General features: G+C 29.1%; 1 protein-coding gene across 6 annotated transcripts in view; it reads right to left on the bottom strand.

Moving 5' to 3' along the window:
* LOC142322226 (uncharacterized) overlaps positions 1–21,877 on the bottom strand; it is a 282,710-nt gene that overhangs the window by 190,118 nt on the left and 70,715 nt on the right. Inside the window, exon 1 of one of the 6 annotated variants that reach the window (XM_075361055.1) lies at positions 18,483–18,854. The exons of the other annotated variants lie outside the window; for them this stretch is intronic. Coding sequence (XP_075217170.1) covers positions 18,483–18,508 — 26 coding nt within the window. The 5' untranslated portion in view covers positions 18,509–18,854. Of the gene's footprint in view, positions 1–18,482; positions 18,855–21,877 lie in introns of those variants that run through there. 6 annotated transcript variants of the gene reach the window in all.

Raw genomic sequence — 21,877 nt, 5'->3', positions numbered from 1 at the left:
ATCTCGCATAACTCAAAAACGATTAACCATAGTATGTTGAAATTTTGGATTTAGGACTGTTGTAACATCTTGCTGTGCACTTCCCATTTTTATTGCAATTGACTGAACCAAAAGTGTCCAAAAAAGCCCAAAATTCAAAAATATTTGGATTTTGGACTTTTTCTCAACTGCAGTAATAACCCCTTATTGAGATCTTTTCAACGATAATATAAGTGTTACTTATTTTCGTTGGTTCCAGAGTTATAACCAAATAAACTGTAATTAATGAAATATTTGGATCATACAAGGGAAGGCACATCGGCTCGAACAGACTTCATTTCCTTTTATGTAACTTTTTTCATATTTATTTTTTAATTTAAATGTACTGATTTATTAATAATTATTAATTCCTGATTGTAACAAATGTTTTACAATAAATAATAATTCAACTATAACAATAAGAAAAAAAAAAACATGAAACAATCGGAAGTTATTAGTGAAATAACATTTTATGTAATTCTAAAAAAACTGTATATGTAATTTAATAGGAGTACATGGAAGTCATGCGGTATCCACATCAGGTTTTTTTGAAATAAAATATCAGATAACTAAATGCAGCCAATTAGGGATCGAGGCTAACCGCTTATCTCTCAATTACTATATTCCATTTCTTCGCTTAGTTTTATAAAATAAAAATAAAAATAAATTTAAAAAGTAGTAGGAGATCGACTGGGCATGTAAGTTTTATTTGATAAGTTAATATTTACAAAAAATATTAAAAATATATACCTTTAAAATTGTATTTTATCAGCCTGTTTTCATCTCTCACTCTCTCTCTCTGTCTCTTAACTCAATCTGCACGCAAGAGTAGAGCAATTTATAGTGATGTACGATCATACAATCGGCATTTGAGGTCAATACGCTACCTTCTCGTCCAACAATGTGCTCTTTTTTCTTAAACTCGATAAAAATGAAATGAAAATTTTAAAGCTTAATATGCAATTAAACGTTGTGCAGTAAAAGCATAGTAATGTTATATAAATATTTCAAAGAAAAAAACTGATGTCGATGTAACCTTGAAGTTAGATCTCGTTGATGATATTTATGATTTTTATTATTCAATTACTGAACGTATGTTATTTAAGCTGTTAAAAATACACAGACCGGAATAAATTCAGTATGTCTTCCCTTTACTGTAAAATCAATCTTTTGACTACATTAAGAGGTTTACATCCAGCCAGACCACTAAGGTCAACAAGCTCTCTCTCCCTGATCTTAATTGTCCTTCCTTATTTATTGATTTGCTACAAAAATTAATTTAAATTATTATATGTGTTATTTAAATAACGAATAATTGTATAAATACATTAATCCTTACTAATATTATAAATGTTATGTGAGTTTGTTTGTTTGTTACGCTTTCACGCAGAAACTACTCAACTGATCATCATGAAACTTCGTACACATATTCTCAAAGGTATTGCAAAGGACATAGGACTTTTTTTTTCAGTAAAAAAAAAAAAAACAATATTTTTTCGGGAGGGTAAAAAAAGTTATATTGGTAAGTATGATCGTCCGGCAAAAAGTTTGACCAAATCCAACGCCATCTGGCGTTCCAGTAAGTAAATGAAATAAAGTGTCAATCCATCACTGTAATACCGACGGTCAAGTCACTATTCAATTGAGTATAGTGCTTCTGCTGTTTCGAATCCTTCTATATTTATTGTTATTCTTCTGTCACTTCTAAGCAATACTAAAACTTTTCCAGTTTTTGAGGTTAGGTGCCTGTTTATTGTTTTACTTCTAATGCTATTTTCAGTTTTTACTCTGTTTTTTTTTTTTTTCTAAAATGACTCGGAAGCGCAAATCTAACCTATCCAGGGATTCATCACGGGGCCGGGCGGCAAAAGTTGCTCGAACTCAAGATTCTTCCGCTCATGCAGAACTAAGACGACAACAACAAGCGAGGCGACAATGTGCTTTGAGGGCTGGTGAAACAACTTCTCAGAGACAAGAAAGGTTAGATGAGCAAGCTGAACGTCAAGCTACCTTAAGAGCAGCTGAAACGCCAATTCAAACACAAATTCGTTTAGAAAGACAAGCTGAACAGCAGGCAGCTATAAGAGCGAGAGAAACTCCAGAACAATCTCAGGCGAGAAGAATCGTTCATGCAGAAATGCAAATCGCGCGCCGTCGAAATTTCATGCGTAACAATTGGTCTGTATTTAATAATTCTGGATTTCAATATGATCCTTCACTTGAAAACCATAAGCATTCTTTAATTGGTATTGGCTCAATGAATAGAAAATGTCACCATTGCGATGCTTTGAAGTAGAAAGATGAAACTGCTGGAATGTGCTGTTCCAGTGGTAAAGTTTCGCTTCTTTTACCTGGTGAACCAGAGGAGCCTTTGAAAACTCTATATTTAAGTGTCACAGATAAGTCGAAGCAATTTTTAAGTAAAATCAGAACGTACAACTCTAGCTTCCAAATGACATCCTTTGGAGTAGATAAAGTGATAAGAATGCCTGGATTTTCACCAACTTTTACTGTACAAGAACAGATATATCATCAAATTGGATCACTTTTTCCAGCAGATAATGAACAGCATAAATTTTTGCAGGTGTATTTTATGGGTGATGAAGAAAATGAAGTAAACCGTCATTTACAATGACGGTTTGTCAGTATTGATGGATTGTCAGTATGTTGGAGTCGAAAGAGATACAGTATTGAAAATTCAACGAATGTTACACAGCCACAATTTGTTGGTGCAATAGAAAACTGGCCTCCAGATAATTACATAGTGGTCATTCATGCTGATCGGACTCCACGTGTTGAACATGAGAGGCGTTATAATGCGCCCATGATCAATGAAGTTGCTGTTTTGGTTACTGGTGACCCATGCTCTCTACGAGAGATAGTGTTACGGGCACATGATAATACGCTGAAACGTGTAGCCGATACTCATAAATTTTATGATGCTTTGCAGAACCAGTTAATTTTCAGTAAAGGTGAGCCAAGATATAATTTCAATATTCCAGTCATTAATCCAACAATAAGACAGCCAGTTCCCAATAAAAAGGTTCCTGCATGGATTTTTATGCGTATCACATGATGCTTCGAGAGCACGACTTCAATCTCCTTTCGCGGTCAAGGCAACTCTTTCATCAATTCTTGGTAGATATGTATATTAAAGTAGAGAGCGAACGCCTTCGTTACATTTCTATAAACCAGACGAAATTACGAGCTGAAAATTACATTCATGTACAAGATGCGATTAGCGCAGATGGTAATATTAGACCTAACGACATAGGCAAGATGGTTATTCTGCCTTCTACTTTTGTGAAAAGTCCCCGTTATCTGCATGAATACACTCAAGACGCTTTCGCTTATGTACGAACTTACGGCAGGCCTGACCTCTTTGTAACTTTTACCTGTAATCCTTCGTGGCAGGATGTAACTAAAGAGCTAATGCCTGGGCAAAAAGCCACTGATCGACATGACATAGTTGCTCGCGTATTTCGTTTAAAGGTTCACCGCGAGCGAAGCCGCGGGTAAAAGCTAGTAAAATTATAAGTTAAATAAATAATATTTTAATATTTATTATAATTTAAGAATCATTTTGAACAATGCTTTTTTCAGGTAGAAATTCGGGAATGATGTGTTCTATCATATTTGATAGAACACATATAATAAAAATAAATAATAATAAAATAAAATAATTACAACTAATCAATTATTAAGAAAATGTTGTCTATTCATTACTCTACAGTATCTTTTTTCCTGTTTTAGCGTCCGGGAATTACCGTTCAGATATTACTTCAGAGGATGAATGAGGATGATATGTATGAGTATAAATGAAGTGTAGTCTTGTACAGTCTCACAGTTTGATACATTCCTGAGATGTGTGGTTAAATTCTGCAGTATCTGAAATAACGATTCCAAACGATCGAAAATTATGTATTGACTATTTTTCTAATAATGTATTCCTCCTTTAACCATTAAAGGTGCGAACTAATATTAAATCAAATTTGTAATGTTACTTCAAAAAAGCACTATCTTATTGTTCATTAGAATAGTAGATTTCACAGTCATTCCAGTAAATCGTCAATATTATGATAATACTCAATAATATTACTTTGAAAATTAATCAAGTATTTAAACATTTTATTCAAAATTTAATTTTTAAGTTAAAATTTACCAAATTCGAATATTATAACAAAAAGCTTCATGTTGTCTTCAAATGATATTTTGAGAAAGGTTAAATTTTATTTCTGTTCATAAATAGTTAACACTGTTTAAAAAAATTAAAAAACTTTTTTCTGCTTTTTTTATGCAAAACAAAATAAAGAAAATCTTAATTTTAATAAAAATTAAAAAAATTACTAAATCAAAAACCAACAGTCACTGTTATGGCTGGCTCAATGATATAATAATCAAAGTGAATTTTCACATTATTCACTGATTATTTTTTTATCCATTTTTTCAATTTTAAAATTAAATTTAACAACAAATGTAACCAAATTTCATTTTTTCTTCACTTATTTGAAATAACGATTTTTTTTTGTTGTAGGAAATCTAAAAATATGATTTCATTAACCGTCAAAATATACGACTATTTTAATGTAAATTAAACACAAACTTGTACTGAAAACTCGATAAAAATCGTAGAGAATGATTACGTTCAATCAATTAATACTTTCGATAAACTTATCAATATTTATATAATAATGTGTCAGAAGAATGTAGGGATTGCGTTATAAAAATTGTCAAACTGTTAACATTTCTTGTAAACTATTAACAACAATTTTTTTTTTACTTTAAATATTTTTTCTATAAAACAGTGCGTTATAGAAAAATGTCCGATTTTTTATTTCATAATTTTTTTAAATTTATAGTCGCATGAACAATAAAAGTCGTTAGCAACTTATCAGTGTAATGTAACTGTATCGGTAAATGTGTACTCTTGAACAAATTCAGGCTGACGACCATTTCTGAGAGGTGTGGTTAATTGAAATCCAACCAAAGAACACCGGTATCCATGATCTAATATTCAAATCCTCATAAAAACAACTAGCTTTATAAGAAACTGAACCTGAGAACTCTCGACTTCGACATCTGCTGATTTATGACGACGAGTTTACAGTTAACCCGGAGGGTTAGGTAAAATTTTATCTTAACACTTTAGAAGCAAAAAAAAAAAAAGAAAAATAAAGTGTCAAGAATTAAAATAGTTGTCAAACTTTTCTATTTTATTTTTTAAAAAAAATTATTCAGTTGGATGAAGGCCAATAAAAGTAAATAATCTCAGAGGAAAAAGTTATTTCCCGTGACGTACTTACATCATGCGTGGAACTTCTTATGCATGGAATTGAATATAAACCTCCTAATTTAAATTTATTTTGTCAGTTACTTGGAATCGGTTACTTACGAACAAAATGGAGTGGATTTTGTTTCTACATTAACGTCCATCCGGTAACGTTTACATATAATTATTCGATCATACGTTTATTACTATTTCAGAATTTATAATCCTTCACTGGCAAGATATTTATTTATACAAAGTCCCTTTCTTCAAATTACAAATTCCTTTCTCACTGCTTTTGAACTAAAAACCAATATAATATTCTTCAAGGAAAAAGGATTTACCTGTAGAGCGTTATATTTTTGAAATCATTCGGAGGAATAAATTGAGTTTTTCATTATAAAAACAAATTGTTTTTCGAAAGTAATACAGAAAGAAAATTTTTGAATTAAAGGTTCTTGTAGGTGAAAAGAAAAACTCAACAGAGGAGAATGGACTGAAGAAAGAAGAGCTAAACAGTCGGAAAAATGGAGAACTTCTGGAAGAAAAACAAAGAAACTACATGAAATATTTGCGTAGTCCTTGGACTATACGCGGAGAAATAGAAACAAATTGTTCTTTTCTACATTATTACTGAGGGCATCAATTTATCCAAAAAAAAGAAAGAATTTACGAATAACGGTAAATTACTTGTAAAACGTACTCCATTTTTTTCTTATCTTCTAGATAAACTGAAATTTCATTCCATAAATCGTTTAAGAGAGATTATATATATAAAAAAAAAGTAGAATACCCTTCGCGGCTTCGCCCGCGCTATATGGTTACTTGCGTTTTCCGTCGCGGTCAGAGGATATTTAGCCGGTCACGGTTTGCTTCGCTCGCTCTTTCCCATTAGCCAGAGGGCTTTGTCCCTTGGACCCCGCTGAGTTCATTAAACTCGCGCTTGTGAGAATAATTATGTTAAATAAAAATTAAATCCCGTTCAATTTATAAAAAGTATCAGTGAATTGCACTTTCTTCAGATCAATAATTTGGTGAGTACAACATCCGAAACTTTTAACCACACATCTCAGGAACGGTCGAACTGAGACTGTACAAGACTACGCTTCATTTACATTAATATATAACATCCTCATTCATCCTCTGAAGTAATACCTGAACGGTAATACCCGGAGGCTAAACAGGAAAAAGAGAAAGAGAGAGAGGATCCGAAACTTTGAACAATCTAAGAATGTGGGTTTCAAAACGTAGGCCTTTTTCTTTTTCTGTTTAGCCTCCGGAACTACCGTAAGGTATTACTTCATCTAAATACATACATGAAGTGTAGTCTTGTACAATCTCAGGTCGACCACTCCTGAGACGTGTGGTTAATTGAAACCCAATCACCAAAGAACACCGGTATCCACGATCTAGTATTCAAATCCATATAAAAGTAACTGCCTTTACTAGGATTTGAACGTTGGAACTCTCGACTTCGAAATCAGCCGATTTACGAAGACGCGTTCACCACTAGACCAACCCGGTGGGTTAGACCTTCCTTAAACCATTAAACTCGGAATTTAAAAAATCCTTTCTTAATGTGCACTTACAATGTAAGAATAACGTGTATATAAATTTTCTTCAATTTATCTTCAGTAGTTCTTGTTGGACGTTGTTGAATCATTTAACCAGTCAGTCAGGACAAGTAGCTTTATAGGTATAGATAAAGTGTTTATGAACATTAATAAATAGTTCTGCTTCTCATTTAACTTTTTCTTCGAAAATCTTTCTAATATTAACTATTTAAATCTATTTATATTATATACCTGCTCACAGAAAATATTTCACAACTTTCACAATGCATATTTATATTTTCAGTTATCACAGGGTGAAACAGGATCGTGAATGTAAGAAAAACTTCTATTATAATTGCTGGGAATCTTCACAGCTTTTTAGAAAAGAGTATACTGTTCAAGTAAACGTAAAATACGAACAGATCTTGAAATGTTTTCACAGCTGTTTCACTTACACAGAAGGTCAAGATTTCCAGCAGTTTTAATAATCGTTCTTCTTTCCTTCACAACTCGTTTTTCATTCCGGTTTCAATTAAATTTATGAAAGTATGTATGTGTTATAAAAGCGCTGTTAAAAATACGTTTAAAAAACCCCCCTTTACTGAAAACAAAAAAAAAACAAATCTTTTGAAATGGCAACAACTGTTGGCCTGACCACCAAGAAATTAAAAAAAAGAAATACTTCGGAATTTAAAACGTCTCGTTAAATACACTTAAATATTATTTTTAAAACAAGTTATGCAATAACTTAATACTGTTATGAAATGTTCGTTATCGGGAAAACAGGCAAAAAAGGATGATTATTTAAATGAAATTTTAACAACTTTTAAGAATTTTCTAAATGCATAAATAAACTTTATATTATTTCACCGGTTGGATATTCATAATGAATTTCACAAACCATTTATATTTTAATACCTTCATTATTTGGTAAGGTTAACATCCTTTTATTAAACAGTTAAACTTAACATAAACAACTTGTGTAAAGTTTTGCTTGTAATTCAAAGCTTTCCAAGGGCACACAAAAAGATAATATGTATTTCATTAACTATCCAATGTACCGGACCTACTCATGAGGTCCAATTACCTGATAGTTAATTTATTGAACTGGACCTCATGAATAGGTTCGGTTCACTGGACATCTAATATACTGTATTTTGTTTATGTGTACATTAAAATACAAATTAACAGTTTTTGTGCTGACTTTGCTAGAGCGCTAGTCGCCCTTAAAAATGACCCAACTACCTATTACTTCCAGTAATCAAGCGTAGACAAGTAAGTACACGAATTTATTTTTATCTATTCTGTTAGCTGAAATAATAACTTCTAATCTTTACATTACAGCAAAATAAACCTGTCCGTAAAATCGTATTAACAAATGTAACACAAAGAAGGATGACTGACGTACGTCAAGGAAGTAGTGAATGTGTTTGCGCATCAGGCACGGTATTAATACTACATGCATACACAAGATAACATTACCATACAATTTCAAACTTAGTTTTATGAAATATTTTATATAACACTGTATTTAAAAAAAAAAAAAAACTTAAAATGTTTGCTTCAAATTCTGAAAAAGTAGTGATAGAAATATAAACGATAAAACCAAATTCCCAAACTTGAAAACACAAAAGAGTTAGAATATAAACTTACAAGCAATAAGCGATGATTTAAAAACGAAGTTTAATAAAATTTATTCTTTTTACTTAATTTAAGAAAAAGAATAAATTTAAATTAAACAGATAACTATATTATACAATCTTTCATTTAAAAAGCCCAGAAATCCAAGTAGCCAGTAAGTGGACAATAACGGATGGACAAAAATTAATATCTGAGTTTTAATTTATTATATCTCTTGGATGAAGAGTAGAGTGTTGATTAAAGGCTGGAATCAAAGATCGGGTTCGAACCCCGGCCAGTCATGGCATTTTCACGCAACAAAATTGCCATTTTATCTCATCTTCTGAAGTAATAGCTACCGGTGGTCACGGAGGCTAAAAATAATCAAAGAGCAACAAAATACGATAGTTTTAATTGGGCGCACGGCCAAAAGATTGGTTCCTAGCTTTTTGGTTGACAGCTCTACAAAAATGGTGACTCCTGAATAGAAAGCTTTCTGTGTTTTGCAGTTTGTTTAATGTGAATCTACAGATACAGTACTGTGCGTCACGTAGAAAGTTTAATTGCGATTCTCTAATTGCAATAACATTAATCGATCCGTATCTAGGATCAGAAAATCTCCATGAACTGATATGAGCGCGATAAATTAATGCAATTTTATGCAATATCCTGGGGGCAAGTTTATCTGGGCGGGCCGTTCTTTTTCGCTGAAGCAAGTGTACGAGGAGTTGCGTTTTTGGATAAGTAGGATATATGGATTTTTTCCCAATTGTAAGCTGGATCAGAAAATTTTATTTGGCAACAAGACGGTGCGCCTCCTCACTTGCATAATTCTGTACGGGATTGGTTGAATAACGTTTTCTCCAACCGCTGGATCGGTCGGGGCATCGACCCAATGACTGAGCTTGCATGGAGTGGCCTCCAAAGTCATGCGATCTGACTATGTGATTTTTTCCTTTTAGATTTTATAAAGAATCTTGTGTTTTGTACACCATGTAGTTTCTTGATAAAATGGTCACAAATTAACTTGTACAAGGATCTGGAATTTTGTACTTTTTCATACATCTAATCAAAAATAGCTATCAATAAAATCTAAGGTTTTAATGAGAAAAAAATACTAATTTAATCCATTACGTCAATACATTTAATAATTATTAATAAAAAAAAACCTTTTTTAATTCTTAAAATTCTTACTTTTAGAAATATCGAAACCGATATTTTATCCATTAGGTGAGAGTAATGTTACTGAACTTACAGTATAAAAGATATACCGGGTGGCTTAAAAGTAACTTACAACTGTCTCTAAAGTGTTTTATAATTGAGGTAAATGGATGGGGTTTGCGACATTTTTCCTTGAACTAAGGGCTACTTCAATGAACGTATATTTCACTTTTTTTGATTTTAATGCAGTGGTGGGTGGGGTACAACTCAAACATTTAACGGAAGCAGTGGTCATTTGATATATCATTTTAATCAATGATCATCACATGACCAAATGTCCCGTTTAAAAGTTTTGAGCCGTCCCTGCTTCCCGCTCGACATGAAGGCCGAATAATCTAAATTTGGGCTTACTAAGTTAGCCAGTGTTATCGGTGAAGATTTCCAAAGAGAGAATCGGGATACCTCAAATAAAAAAAATAATAATTAAAGGGAGCATATAACCGTAGTTATAGCTATCTGAAACAAATAAATTTTTTGTCACCATTCTATGTCACTCTGATCTCCCCATAGGGAGATCAGAGTTTAGTTTTAATTGTATAATATTTCTGGTCTCATCGAGCTCTTTAGGATACCAAATGATCATCGGTCCCATTTAAAATTTCTGAGTTACCCCCCACCCTCTGCCACCCAAAAATCAGTAAGAATGAAATATACGTTCATTGAAGTAGCCCCTTGGTACAAGGATGAATGCCGCAAACCGCATCCAGTTATTTCAATTACAAAAAGATTTAGAGGGGGTGTAAGTTACTTTACAGCCATCCACTGTAAGTATACATGTTGAATTGAAAACCTATCATTGAAGTTAATTAAAAATTAAAACGGTTTAAAATAAAATCAAAACACCCATTTAATCATTATTTTTTTTAATTAGCTGTTTCCTAAAGATATTGTATGATACTGAAAGATCCAGATTCAAATATAATTAAAGTTCTATTTTTTTAATATATACATTACTTATCTGCATTAATCGAATGACAATTTTTTGTTATAGTCTGGAATAAAAAGGCTGATTGGTAAAATGTAACTGTTAAAATTACAGCCTGGCCTATGTATGCTAAAAGATTTAATAAAAAAATATAAAATTTTTTTTTACTAAAATAAATTTTAGAAGTACCAGGAAGATCTAGAAGTCACGTTCTAAGGCGTACAGTATCAGTTAACAGCTATCCACAGAAAATTATTACTAGCCTACATTAACAATAATATGTTTATTTTAAAACGTAAAAATGATTAATTATTTTAAAAAATAGAATAAAATAAATTTGTACTTAATAAATTCCAAAGGTTATTGTTATTGAATAGTAAAAAATTAATAATTACTCATACTCAACAATGACTATCAACAAATTATTTATGCAGCTTGAAATTATGCAAATGGCAAATATTTTATTACTATAAACGAATATGGAATATTTGCGATCTTTGGAAAGATCGCAAATTGTGCCTATTTCCGATTGTAAATTTTTTACAAAATAATATTAAATCAGTTTAATTCACCAATTTTCAAGATATAAAAATTACTTAATTTAAACCTAAAACTAAAATTAAAGTCAAAAAATAATTTAAAAAATTATAACAATTCTGTAATAATAAACATAAATATTGATGTCATTAATGTTAATTATAAGATGAATTTGTAACTAGGGTTAGCAACTAATTTGTGTTATTCAGGCAGATGTAGCATTGTTTATGTATGAATAATATTTTCGTTAATGAGAACAATATTATTTCTATTGCCCATAGAATTGTCTTGTTATAAGAAACGAGTATATTCTTGTGGGACGATCGAATTGTTGTTGGAAATCAAAGCATATTCTTTCCCTTTGAAAGGTTATTGAACTGCTACGCTTATCATATATAATTTAAAATATTTAATATTTTATATATTTAATATTTATATATATATGTGTGTGTGTGTGTGTGTGTGTGTGCGTGTGTGTGTGTGTGTGTGTGTGTGTACATTCTCGTGTGAAATGTAATGTTATCTCTTGTGATCCTTCAAAAAATTAGAACCACTTTTTAACTTGAAAAAAAAGGATATTAGTGGCAATAGATGCAGTGACAGGTAATGCTAACATAACACAAAGTAAATGAAAAAAAACCGTTTTACAACATTGAGTAATTATGCGATGATTAACTATCCAGTAACAAATTCTGGTTAGCAGCAAACTACATTACGTAGTTTTTGCCTATTAAAATTAGTAACTCAGTTATTATTTTAAATTTAAAAAATAAAAAAATATTAATCATTTCCGCTTTTACAATGTTTATTTTTAATGAATCATTTACTGAATCAGATAATAAAGTTAACTTTTTTCAAAAATAATCATTTCTAACTAAAACAAGAATTATTTGGAAAACAGCCAACAATCTGAAATCTATTTTTCCAATAAAAGTATAAAATAAATTAATAAATAAAATAGAACTGAGGAAGAAGATTATGACAGACGACTGATTGATAAGAAGTATTTTAAAAGTTTTTCTAAGATTTTTACATTTTTACCGGGATAAAAAACTCTGATGTGGACATGGACATCACATGACTTCCTTGTACACCTATTAAATTAAATATACACATTTTTAAAAGTACATAAAATTTTATTTCACTAATAACTTTTTATTTTTTTCATATTTTATTTATTGAATTATTATTTATTGTAAAACTTTTTTTACAATCACAGATTAATAAGTATTAATAAATAAATATATTTAAATTAAAAAAAAGTTAAAAAAAAGGAAGTGAAGTCGAATTTGAACCGACGTGCCTTCTTCCCTTGTAAGATCAAAATATTTCATTAATTAAAAATTTATTTGGCTATAACTCTGGAACTAATAAAATTAAGTACCATTTATGGTACTTATTTTTTTTTTAGAGGAGCCCTCTCAATGAGGGCTTATTATTGCAGTTAACAAAAAGTCTAAAATCCAAATTTCTTTTGATTTACGGCTTTTTTGAACATTTTTGGTGAAGTCGATTGTAATCAAAAGGGGAGGTGCACAAGTAGAAGTTACAACACTACTGCTAATCGTTTTTGAATTATGCGAAATACATACGTATGTACAAACATCACGCCGAAACTAGTCAAAATGAATTCAGCGATGGTCAAAATTGATATTTCGGTTGAAATATGAAAACCGAAATTTTTCGCGATTACAATACGTCTCTTACTTTGTACAAGGAAGTAAAAACAGGTTCTGTTTAAAGTTTTAAAATAATGGTGATTTAGGCTATTTTATATTAGTAAAGAATAAAAATTCCAAAAATTGTGTTATAGAATAGCAAATAGTGTACAAAACAAACTCTCTGTTCATGTTTATAATGCCTTTTAGAAGGGTATGATGTGACTATATGAGGCATTAGTATACCTTTCTAGTGAGTACTATGCTTCTATAATACCTAATGCTAGCATTAATAAGATTCAGTCTTCTGTTCCATAAAAACGTGTGTTATTAGAAAAAACACAATAAACTGATATTATGGTCAATTCTGTATACTATTTACAGCGTAATCTCTTTTGTTTTGCCATTCTTTTAAACAAGTTGCTATTTTTTTTCTACCGCTAGAAATCGTTTAGATAAAACGTAACAAACAGTTCGTTTTTCATTTACGGTTAGTAATTAGCTAAAAAAATATCTTTGAATAAAAATTATATTTACAAGATATTACTCACAAAGTGAAAATAAGAGTCTTGCATAAACAATATACGAGTGTTCAATCCGATGTAATTTTTTTTTTCTCTGATGGTGCTTGTGGTTTTAAAAATAAAATCTCTTCGATAAAACTTCAAAACAGGCGTCAGCATAGGCAAGTTCCTATTTTATTAAACAGGCATATGCATAGCTACTAACGTAGCGATATACATTCAAACATAAGTACTACAACAGTATTTATTATCCATGACGGTCGACAATGAAAATTATACAGAATGACTAAACCTGAACACATTTTTTATGACAACTGACAAATATAAACATAAAAGAATTTTGCACTTACGTAAGAATGTTTTCAACTACGTTTCTCGTATCTTTCACTGATAATTTCATAAATGTAACTGGCAGTGATTACAAATGCAGCTGAAAACGTTTTGACATAAGTAAAAAGGTTTTAAATTTAACTCAATTTATCAATAAAAATTCGTAATTTTGTAATTAGATTATGAACTGTAGATTGGTTAAATGAAAGTTATTAAAAAATAGAGTGAGAAAAATATATTGATTTAAAAAAAAAAAACTAGTGAATTATTTTTAAAAACCCAAAACCTTTTGTTGTGTTTTTTTGGAAGGAGGGATAAAAAAATCTGATGTGGACATCACATGACTTCCTTGTACGCCTGTTAAATTACATACACGCATGCTTTTAAAATGAAAAGTACATCTAATTTTATTTCATCAATAACTTCTGATATTTCTTTTTTATTGTTATTATTGAATTTAAAAAAAAGTTAAAAGAAGGAGATGAAGTCTGATTCAAACTGATGTACCTTCCCCTTGTACGATTCAAATATTTAATTTATTAAAATTTTATTTGGCTATAACTCTGGAACCAATGAAAATAAGTACCACTTATGAAATAGCGTTGAAAAGATCTCAATGAGGGTTTATTACTGCAGTTAAGAAAAAGTCCAAAATCCAAATTTTTTTGGATTTTGGGCTTTTTGGACACTTTTGGTTCGGTCGATTGCAATCAAAAGTGGAAGTGCGCAACTAGATGTTACAACAGTCTTAAATCCATAATTTCAACATCCTGCGGCTAATTTTTTTTAGTTATGCGAGATACATACGTACATACAGACGTCATTCCGAAACTAGACAAAATGGGTTCAGGGATGGTCAAAATGGATATTTCCGTTGAAATCTGAAAACCGAAATTTTTCGTGATCATAATACTTCCTTTACTTCGTACAAAGAAGTAAAAAGGTCTTACGGAGTATTTTTAAATGCCATGTTAGCCTATTTTATTGTTTTTTGCATCTATTAGAATCTGTGTACTGAAAAATGTAAATTTTAACACCATATTACATCTGTTGTGAAATGTTTTGTTTCAAAAAATGTAAAATTGACCATCACTAAAATAATCATGTCTGCGTAATTTAATTGCACTCATTAGACTACATTTAATAGCTTAATTTATTATTATTATTATTATTATTATTATTATTATTATTATTTAATTCATTTTTTCTTTAATCATTAGTTTATTGAAACTGCGAGAAAAATCATGTATATGTGTATAAATATACTAAAAACACTTGACGTACTGCAATATTCTGGCCCAAAAATAAGAATTGACGCAATTCCACAAATAGCACACGTTACTACTCTTCACTTTAACAAATAAGCTACTACTGCTTCCTTGTATGTAAAAATGAATATAGAACACTTACTGAAATTTATTTATGTAAACCAAAATATGAAGGTTTCATAAAAAGAGGAACGTGAGGTAAAAAAAATATAAATTCCATAAATAAATGCAGTATTGTTTCTATGCAGACTAAAAATAAAGACTTATGCAAATACAAACATTTCTCTTTTAAATTGATTACACTAAATAGATATGAGATTTATTATCTGGTAAACGTTGTACTAAATCGTTATATTCAAACGAGAAAATTATTGTTCATTTCTTAAAATAATTGAATATAACAACCGATAATGTGGTTATCCTAACGAGCAAAATCACCAAGCAATAATTAAAAAAGATGTCTGAACTATCAAGTAAAAATATAAAAATTGCGTCTGTACACATTTAACCGAAAAAAAATTAATAAAAGAACACATTAACCCCGCAATCATGATATTCACTTAATTCTATGAATATTTTAAACTATCATTCATAAGTAATTTTAACACTGTTTACTTCCGCACTTCCACTATACAGCTTCAAACAATGAGGCCCATTTCATTAGTACTTTACAGTTGTTTAAATTATATATATAACCAGCTACTAATTGATGGTTGAAATTTAATTTTTCGAAAAAATCAGCGGTATAATACATAGCTCCACACTAAAAAGACGTGAAACAAGAGGTGCCAGAGTGTTTTTGGTTCCTAGCTTTTTTTTTTAATACTAATTATCTTTTTTCAGAATTTCAGAATGTTTTTGTTACCCTCTTTATTGATGATATTGTATTGAAAATAACTAGAGGATTACAAACTTTTCGTTCTTAACTTAAAAATTTATTCATATCTTGTTTTATAATCATCTAACTTTGAATATAGAAAATAAAATGCTCATCCATTCTAATTTTCTAATACGTTTTTCAGGTAGCGTTTTAACCGTTCAGTTAATATTTCCATTAGTGATAACAAAAATATTTCTATAAAGTTTTGTCACAATTTAAGTTGATTTTATCTGAAAAAACAAACATCAATATTGCGCTTTGAAGTAGCTTAATAAAACGATAAATGATTTTCATTTTTAATTTTGGTACTATTTACGTATAATATTACTATTTGACATGCAGTATTAAATCTTTCGAGCTTCTTCAAAAAGTTGAACGAATTTTCATGATAAAAAAATTATAAATAAAAATGTAAATATTTTTATCATACTAATCTACTTGTATAAACTTGACAAAGATAAGCTGTTACATTACAGTTTGGCGCCCGTATATGAATATACGAACCGATATTTATTAAATTAAAAATTGTCTGTCTTTACGCAATTATATTTACGAATATGTAACGTTTTCTTAAAAAAGTGATTATTCCTAAAAAATCGAAGTTCCACTTCTTTCAGATCAGATTACAAAACTATTTTCGCAAAGCACATCACAATGCTTCGCTAACGATCAATAAATTCCCTAACTGACAAGTTTAATATAATCTGATGGTTTTATTCTGTAATCGTTTATAAGAATGGTAGTAGAGGTATGAGCATGTTTAATAAAAAATTTACATTGATTCGCCTTCCTTTAGGATGACAGTTTGGGGATAGCGTATAATGTAATTAATTGGCTAATTTTTCGTTATAAAAAAAAAATCAAGGCGCTTCATTCTAATAAATCAAAAACTGTGTGGCTAATTCTTCTCTTCTTGGAGTTCAAACTATTTATTTAAATAAAATAATTTGATTAAAAAATAAATATTACGGAATAAGAAAAATTATTATTTGTTTCCGTAAATTTTATTAAAATTTACGGAAACAAATAATAATTTAAAAAGAATAGATTCTTTAGAGGTAGCAAAAATTATATAACAGTTGAAGTATACGCTATGATGCTAAGACTTATGAAATATCTCATCGCCAATACTAAACCACTTTGTGATACAGAGCAATTTTTTCTGTACGTAAAATTTTAAAAGCTTACTTTGAGTTAATCAAAAGAGCAAATTGACGCAAAGAACTGTACAAATTTAAACTCTTATTAACCGTACTGTTTTTGAAAGTATTTTAAAAACTTACAAATTTTAATTATCTTAGACCATCATTTAGGTTATTATCAAATTTTGCGTAATTCAATTAGTGTAAAAAGTAAATTCAAGAAATTCAGGTAATTTAATTGTATAGTAATTTACTTAGTAAACTCGTAAACCAATATTTGTTTTTCAATTTTGCCTTTAAAGCTTTAAAAAGAATTATAAGTTTGGAAACTGATTTTATCCAGTTCAGACTAATATTTCTGAGGTAATACTGTAAATTGAACCCGTACAAATAAATAAATCCGGCAACATGAATTATCAAATTCAAAAATAAGTAATTAAAGTTTAATGGCATTTGAACCTAGATTCTGAAATACGATCAACGATCATGGTTGGGTTTCAACCAGGTAAATAAAAAAAAATTACACAATATATATATATACCATACACACACACACACACACAGTACCTCTCTCTATCTCTTTAAATTTTCAAAATTAAACTCCATTTATTAATTTAATTACAAACGTAAAGCTTACCGCAAAAAATCTAACGCTTAAACGAAGAATTTATCCAAAAGAATTATATAATATATAATTATATATAAATCCATAATTTTTTACAACGAATAAATGCATTAAATTAATATAATATTGCTTTAACATGATCAAAATAATTATTAAAAGTTTAAAAAATGTTTTTAAATAATTGCCGCTGATCATTATTTTAAAGAATATAATTTTTTTATTTTAAATCCCTAATTATTATTTTATTAAAAACTACTTCTTCAATAAATAAATTTAAAAAAAAATTAAATTACTAATCCTGAAAGAAGAGTTTATATTTTAACACTACTATAACTACCGTGAAAGAAGAAGAGATAAAAATAAAATAAGTTAAAACCACAATCTTTAAATTTTAAAGATACCATCACTTCATCATTATTTAGTAGGCCTAATTAGAATTTGCCTATCGATGCCAAACTAATTGACCTTCATGAGTTAAATGTATAAACAAATGATCAATTGCATTTAAAAGCTATCATATGCTTTTCCTAATAATATATATATGTATGTATATATATACATATTTATTTAGCACAAAAGAGTATACTACAATAAATATAAAAATCACGTGGTCAAATGCCCTGAATAACCAACATTTTTGTGGTAATTTTTATTCCAATTCTCATTTCATAAAACAGATAATACAGTATTATTATTATTGACGTATATATTGTTAAACATTAAAATATTTTATTATAAAACAAAGTTTCTTAGATCGAGGGTTTTTATTTATTTATTGTTCCTTTTCTTAAAATTTTAATCTTTAATTCAATAACAGATTGTATAAATCAAAGATTCTGAAACAGAATCTTAATTTATACGTGTTGATAAAAAATAAGACAAAATAATTTAACAAAAAAAAAAATTGAAACTTACCGCCAAGGAACCGGTTCAGAACTCATATTGTTGATAACGTCGTAGAAGATAATCGGTGATAAAACAACACGATAAGGGAAAGAAAAACTAACAATTCGCACTTATCACAATACAACGGACTCCATCAAATAAAATAAAATAAAAAAATTAATAATATTCGGTAAATTCTTTCGGGAAAGGAATAAAATCGAGTCGATAAAAAAATTGTTAAACAAAGATATAATTAATTAAATTAGTGAAAAACTGATGTTAGTTTAGGAAGCGATAGATGATAAAAGCATCTCGATGCTAATACTACACGGACTAAGACCGTTTGGGCTAACTCTTCCCAGGAGCAGCACCCACGGCCTTTTCCACCACTGAGCGAGAATCTTTTTATAAATAACGCGTCGACTGTTTATGAAACTCTCTTTTAAAAATCGTATTTCCACATTTGTCCTTTCTTACTATCGGTCTAAAACAATTAAACCTAATAGTAATTAATAATTGTTAACAAAAAATTCTCGTTTAATTATACTAAAATTTAAAAAAAAATCTACTTATTACCAAACGAATTTTTTTATGTAGGTGATTGAAAATATAAAACTATTATTTATATATGTTAAAAAAAATTGTTTATCCGTAAAAGAGAATAATAAACAATAAATGAAAAAAATTTAATCAAATATTTAGTAAACAAGAGGAATTATGAAGAACTAGAAGTGGTGCAAGTTGAAAATCAGACAAACGTTCACTTATAGCGTTAAGATGGCACGGTTTTGCGCGTCAAATTGCGTGAATTATGTAGGGGTGGGGAGAAATGATGTAAATAAAATATAATTTGAGGTTTTTAGTTCACAGATAATGATGCAAACGTTACGTACAAGATGGTCTTTTTTTCTAGAACCTCTTCATATTTAATTTACAAAGTGTCTGAAATAAAGTAAAAATAAGGATAAGATAGGGTAGTATACAATTTAAATTAATTTCTTGTTCGTATTTGTAAAGAGCTGTAGAGCGAGTCAAAAGAATGGAAACCCTCAACAACTTTAAAACTGTTCCGGATAAAATACTGTAACTTTCAAGATAAGGACTACTTTATCTTTTGACGAGAAATAAAATTTCAACATCTTCTTGGAAAGTGGCCCTGGGATTGTAACTCAAATATTTTAAATGGTAACATCAATTTAATAACAAACGATAACATATATTTTAAATGGTAATACGTGGTAGATCATTTTAAAAGTTTCTTTAAGGCAAGAAAAATAGGGTACTAAAGTATTAGCCCGTCGACCATAACCATAATGATCTCGTAACTTTGAAGTATTTTCAAAGTTACGGGATCAGTAACGTATTTTACATATTAAAAATAAAAGAATTATTGCTTATAATTATAGATATATAATATATATCTATATATTATCTATCTAATATATATATATATCTAATATATTATCTATATATTATATATAATATATAATAATATATAATATGCTTATATTATAGATATCAAACTTAACCTACGCTTGCTTCGATCTCTACCTCGAATAATTAACAGTAATGTTTTGATTATTTAAAATAAATAATTACAATAATTACTAAATTTATTATTTAAATACTCAAAACATTACTGTGTTAATTAGTCAAGATTAGCGAGCGTACGTTAAGTTTGATTAAATTATGTTTATGAAATATTATAAGTAAGATTTTTAATTTTAAAAATATTTGGATCTTACAAGGGGAAGGCACATCGGTTCGAATCGATATCATCTCCTTTTTTATCTTTTTTTTTAATTTAAATATATTGATTTATTAATAATTATTAACCTCTCATTGTAAAAATAATGTTTACAATAAATAATAATTCAATAATAACAATAAAAAAATATATATATGAAAAAATACCAGAAGTTATTAATGAAATAAAATTTTATGTACTTTTCATTTTAAAAAAATCTGTATGCGTAATTTAATAGGAGTGCAAGGAAGTCATGTGGTGTCCACATCAGATTTTTTATAACTAAATCAGATGATTAGCGTACATAAATTTTTGAAGGTAAATTTAACTAGTTATATTAAAATCCGCTTCCAGAGCCACCTGATCTTTGTTTTTCTGTTGGCTCCAGAACCACCGTAAGGTATTACTTCAGAGGATGAATGAGAACGATATTCATGAATATACAATCTCAGGTCGACCGTTCCTGAGATGTATGGTAAATTGAAATCCAGCTACAAAAGAACATCGGTATCCACGATCTAGTATTCAAGCCAGCCGATTCAGCGCCCTTCTTCAAGATGTTCCCCTTGTTCATCCTACAACTTACATATAAATGTTCTACGTATAACGAAGTTAAAACTTCGTCGGTAAGAGGCGACGAAATCAACAAACTACCTTTACAGTTCTGAACATGACCTAACCTAACGGTGAAATGAAATTGGGGGGGGGGGGAATAAGCGTGAAAACATTATATTTCAGTTCAATTAGATTAGTAATAAAGAATACTTTCAAAAAATACCTCAAATTTTGTTAGACAACGTTTTTTTTCCATTTGATGAACAGCGAGACTCGAATACGTCATTTTATTCCTTTTTTTAATGTACCTTTACGAATCGCGCCGCTAGATAGCAGTACTTGATAGTACTAGGTAGCGTACAAAACTTGATAATGGACTTGAAATAATAAGATTTAAAAGCAAATATACTATAGCTTGTTTATATAGTAAATGCTTAAATACTTTAAGTACTTAAATGAAAGCACTGAAGATTACACAATTTTTTTAATTTCCCATCACTTCTTTAAAAAGAAAGTACAAGTATTAGTTTACAAGAGATTATACTAGGTTTATTAAAAAAGGAATAAATAAAACAGAAATAAATTCGATTGGTAAAATCGAATTTAACGATAAAAATCGAGGGTTACACTTACAAAGTAATAAGTGAAATATTACATTACGGATTTTCGATTCGTAAAAATAATTATACTAGTTTTATTAAAAAGGAAAAATTTGGTATGAAGTGAATGATGCGACTATCATCAAAAAAAAAATTGGTCATGAAATTCAATTTGTTGTTCTAAGGCAATCAATTTTAATAATAAATCCATAAGATAACAATCATTAATTCATAAAAAAATAAATAAATAAATAAAAGAATTATCTAACAAAACAAAGTGATATCAAAAAAAAGAAGAAATTATAAACCGTACGGTAAGAATCTCGCAGATATTATTTCTTCCGCTCAAAAAAAACAAAAATTTCTGTACTATAAAGAAAACTATTTTTAACAAAACGATACTGATATGAAAAAAGGTAAGACACTACTACATTTCTATTATCAAAATCTGTTATTAATTTAGAATTTTGTTTAAAAAAATACATGTTAAATATATGTAATAGACAATAGATATGCAATAACAG

Source organism: Lycorma delicatula, chromosome 3 (genome assembly GCF_047948215.1).
Source record: "Lycorma delicatula isolate Av1 chromosome 3, ASM4794821v1, whole genome shotgun sequence".
NCBI classification, from domain to species: Eukaryota; Metazoa; Arthropoda; class Insecta; order Hemiptera; family Fulgoridae; genus Lycorma; species Lycorma delicatula.
Note: the sequence above shows the minus strand (reverse complement) of the source record. Positions and strands in the feature narration are given on the sequence as shown.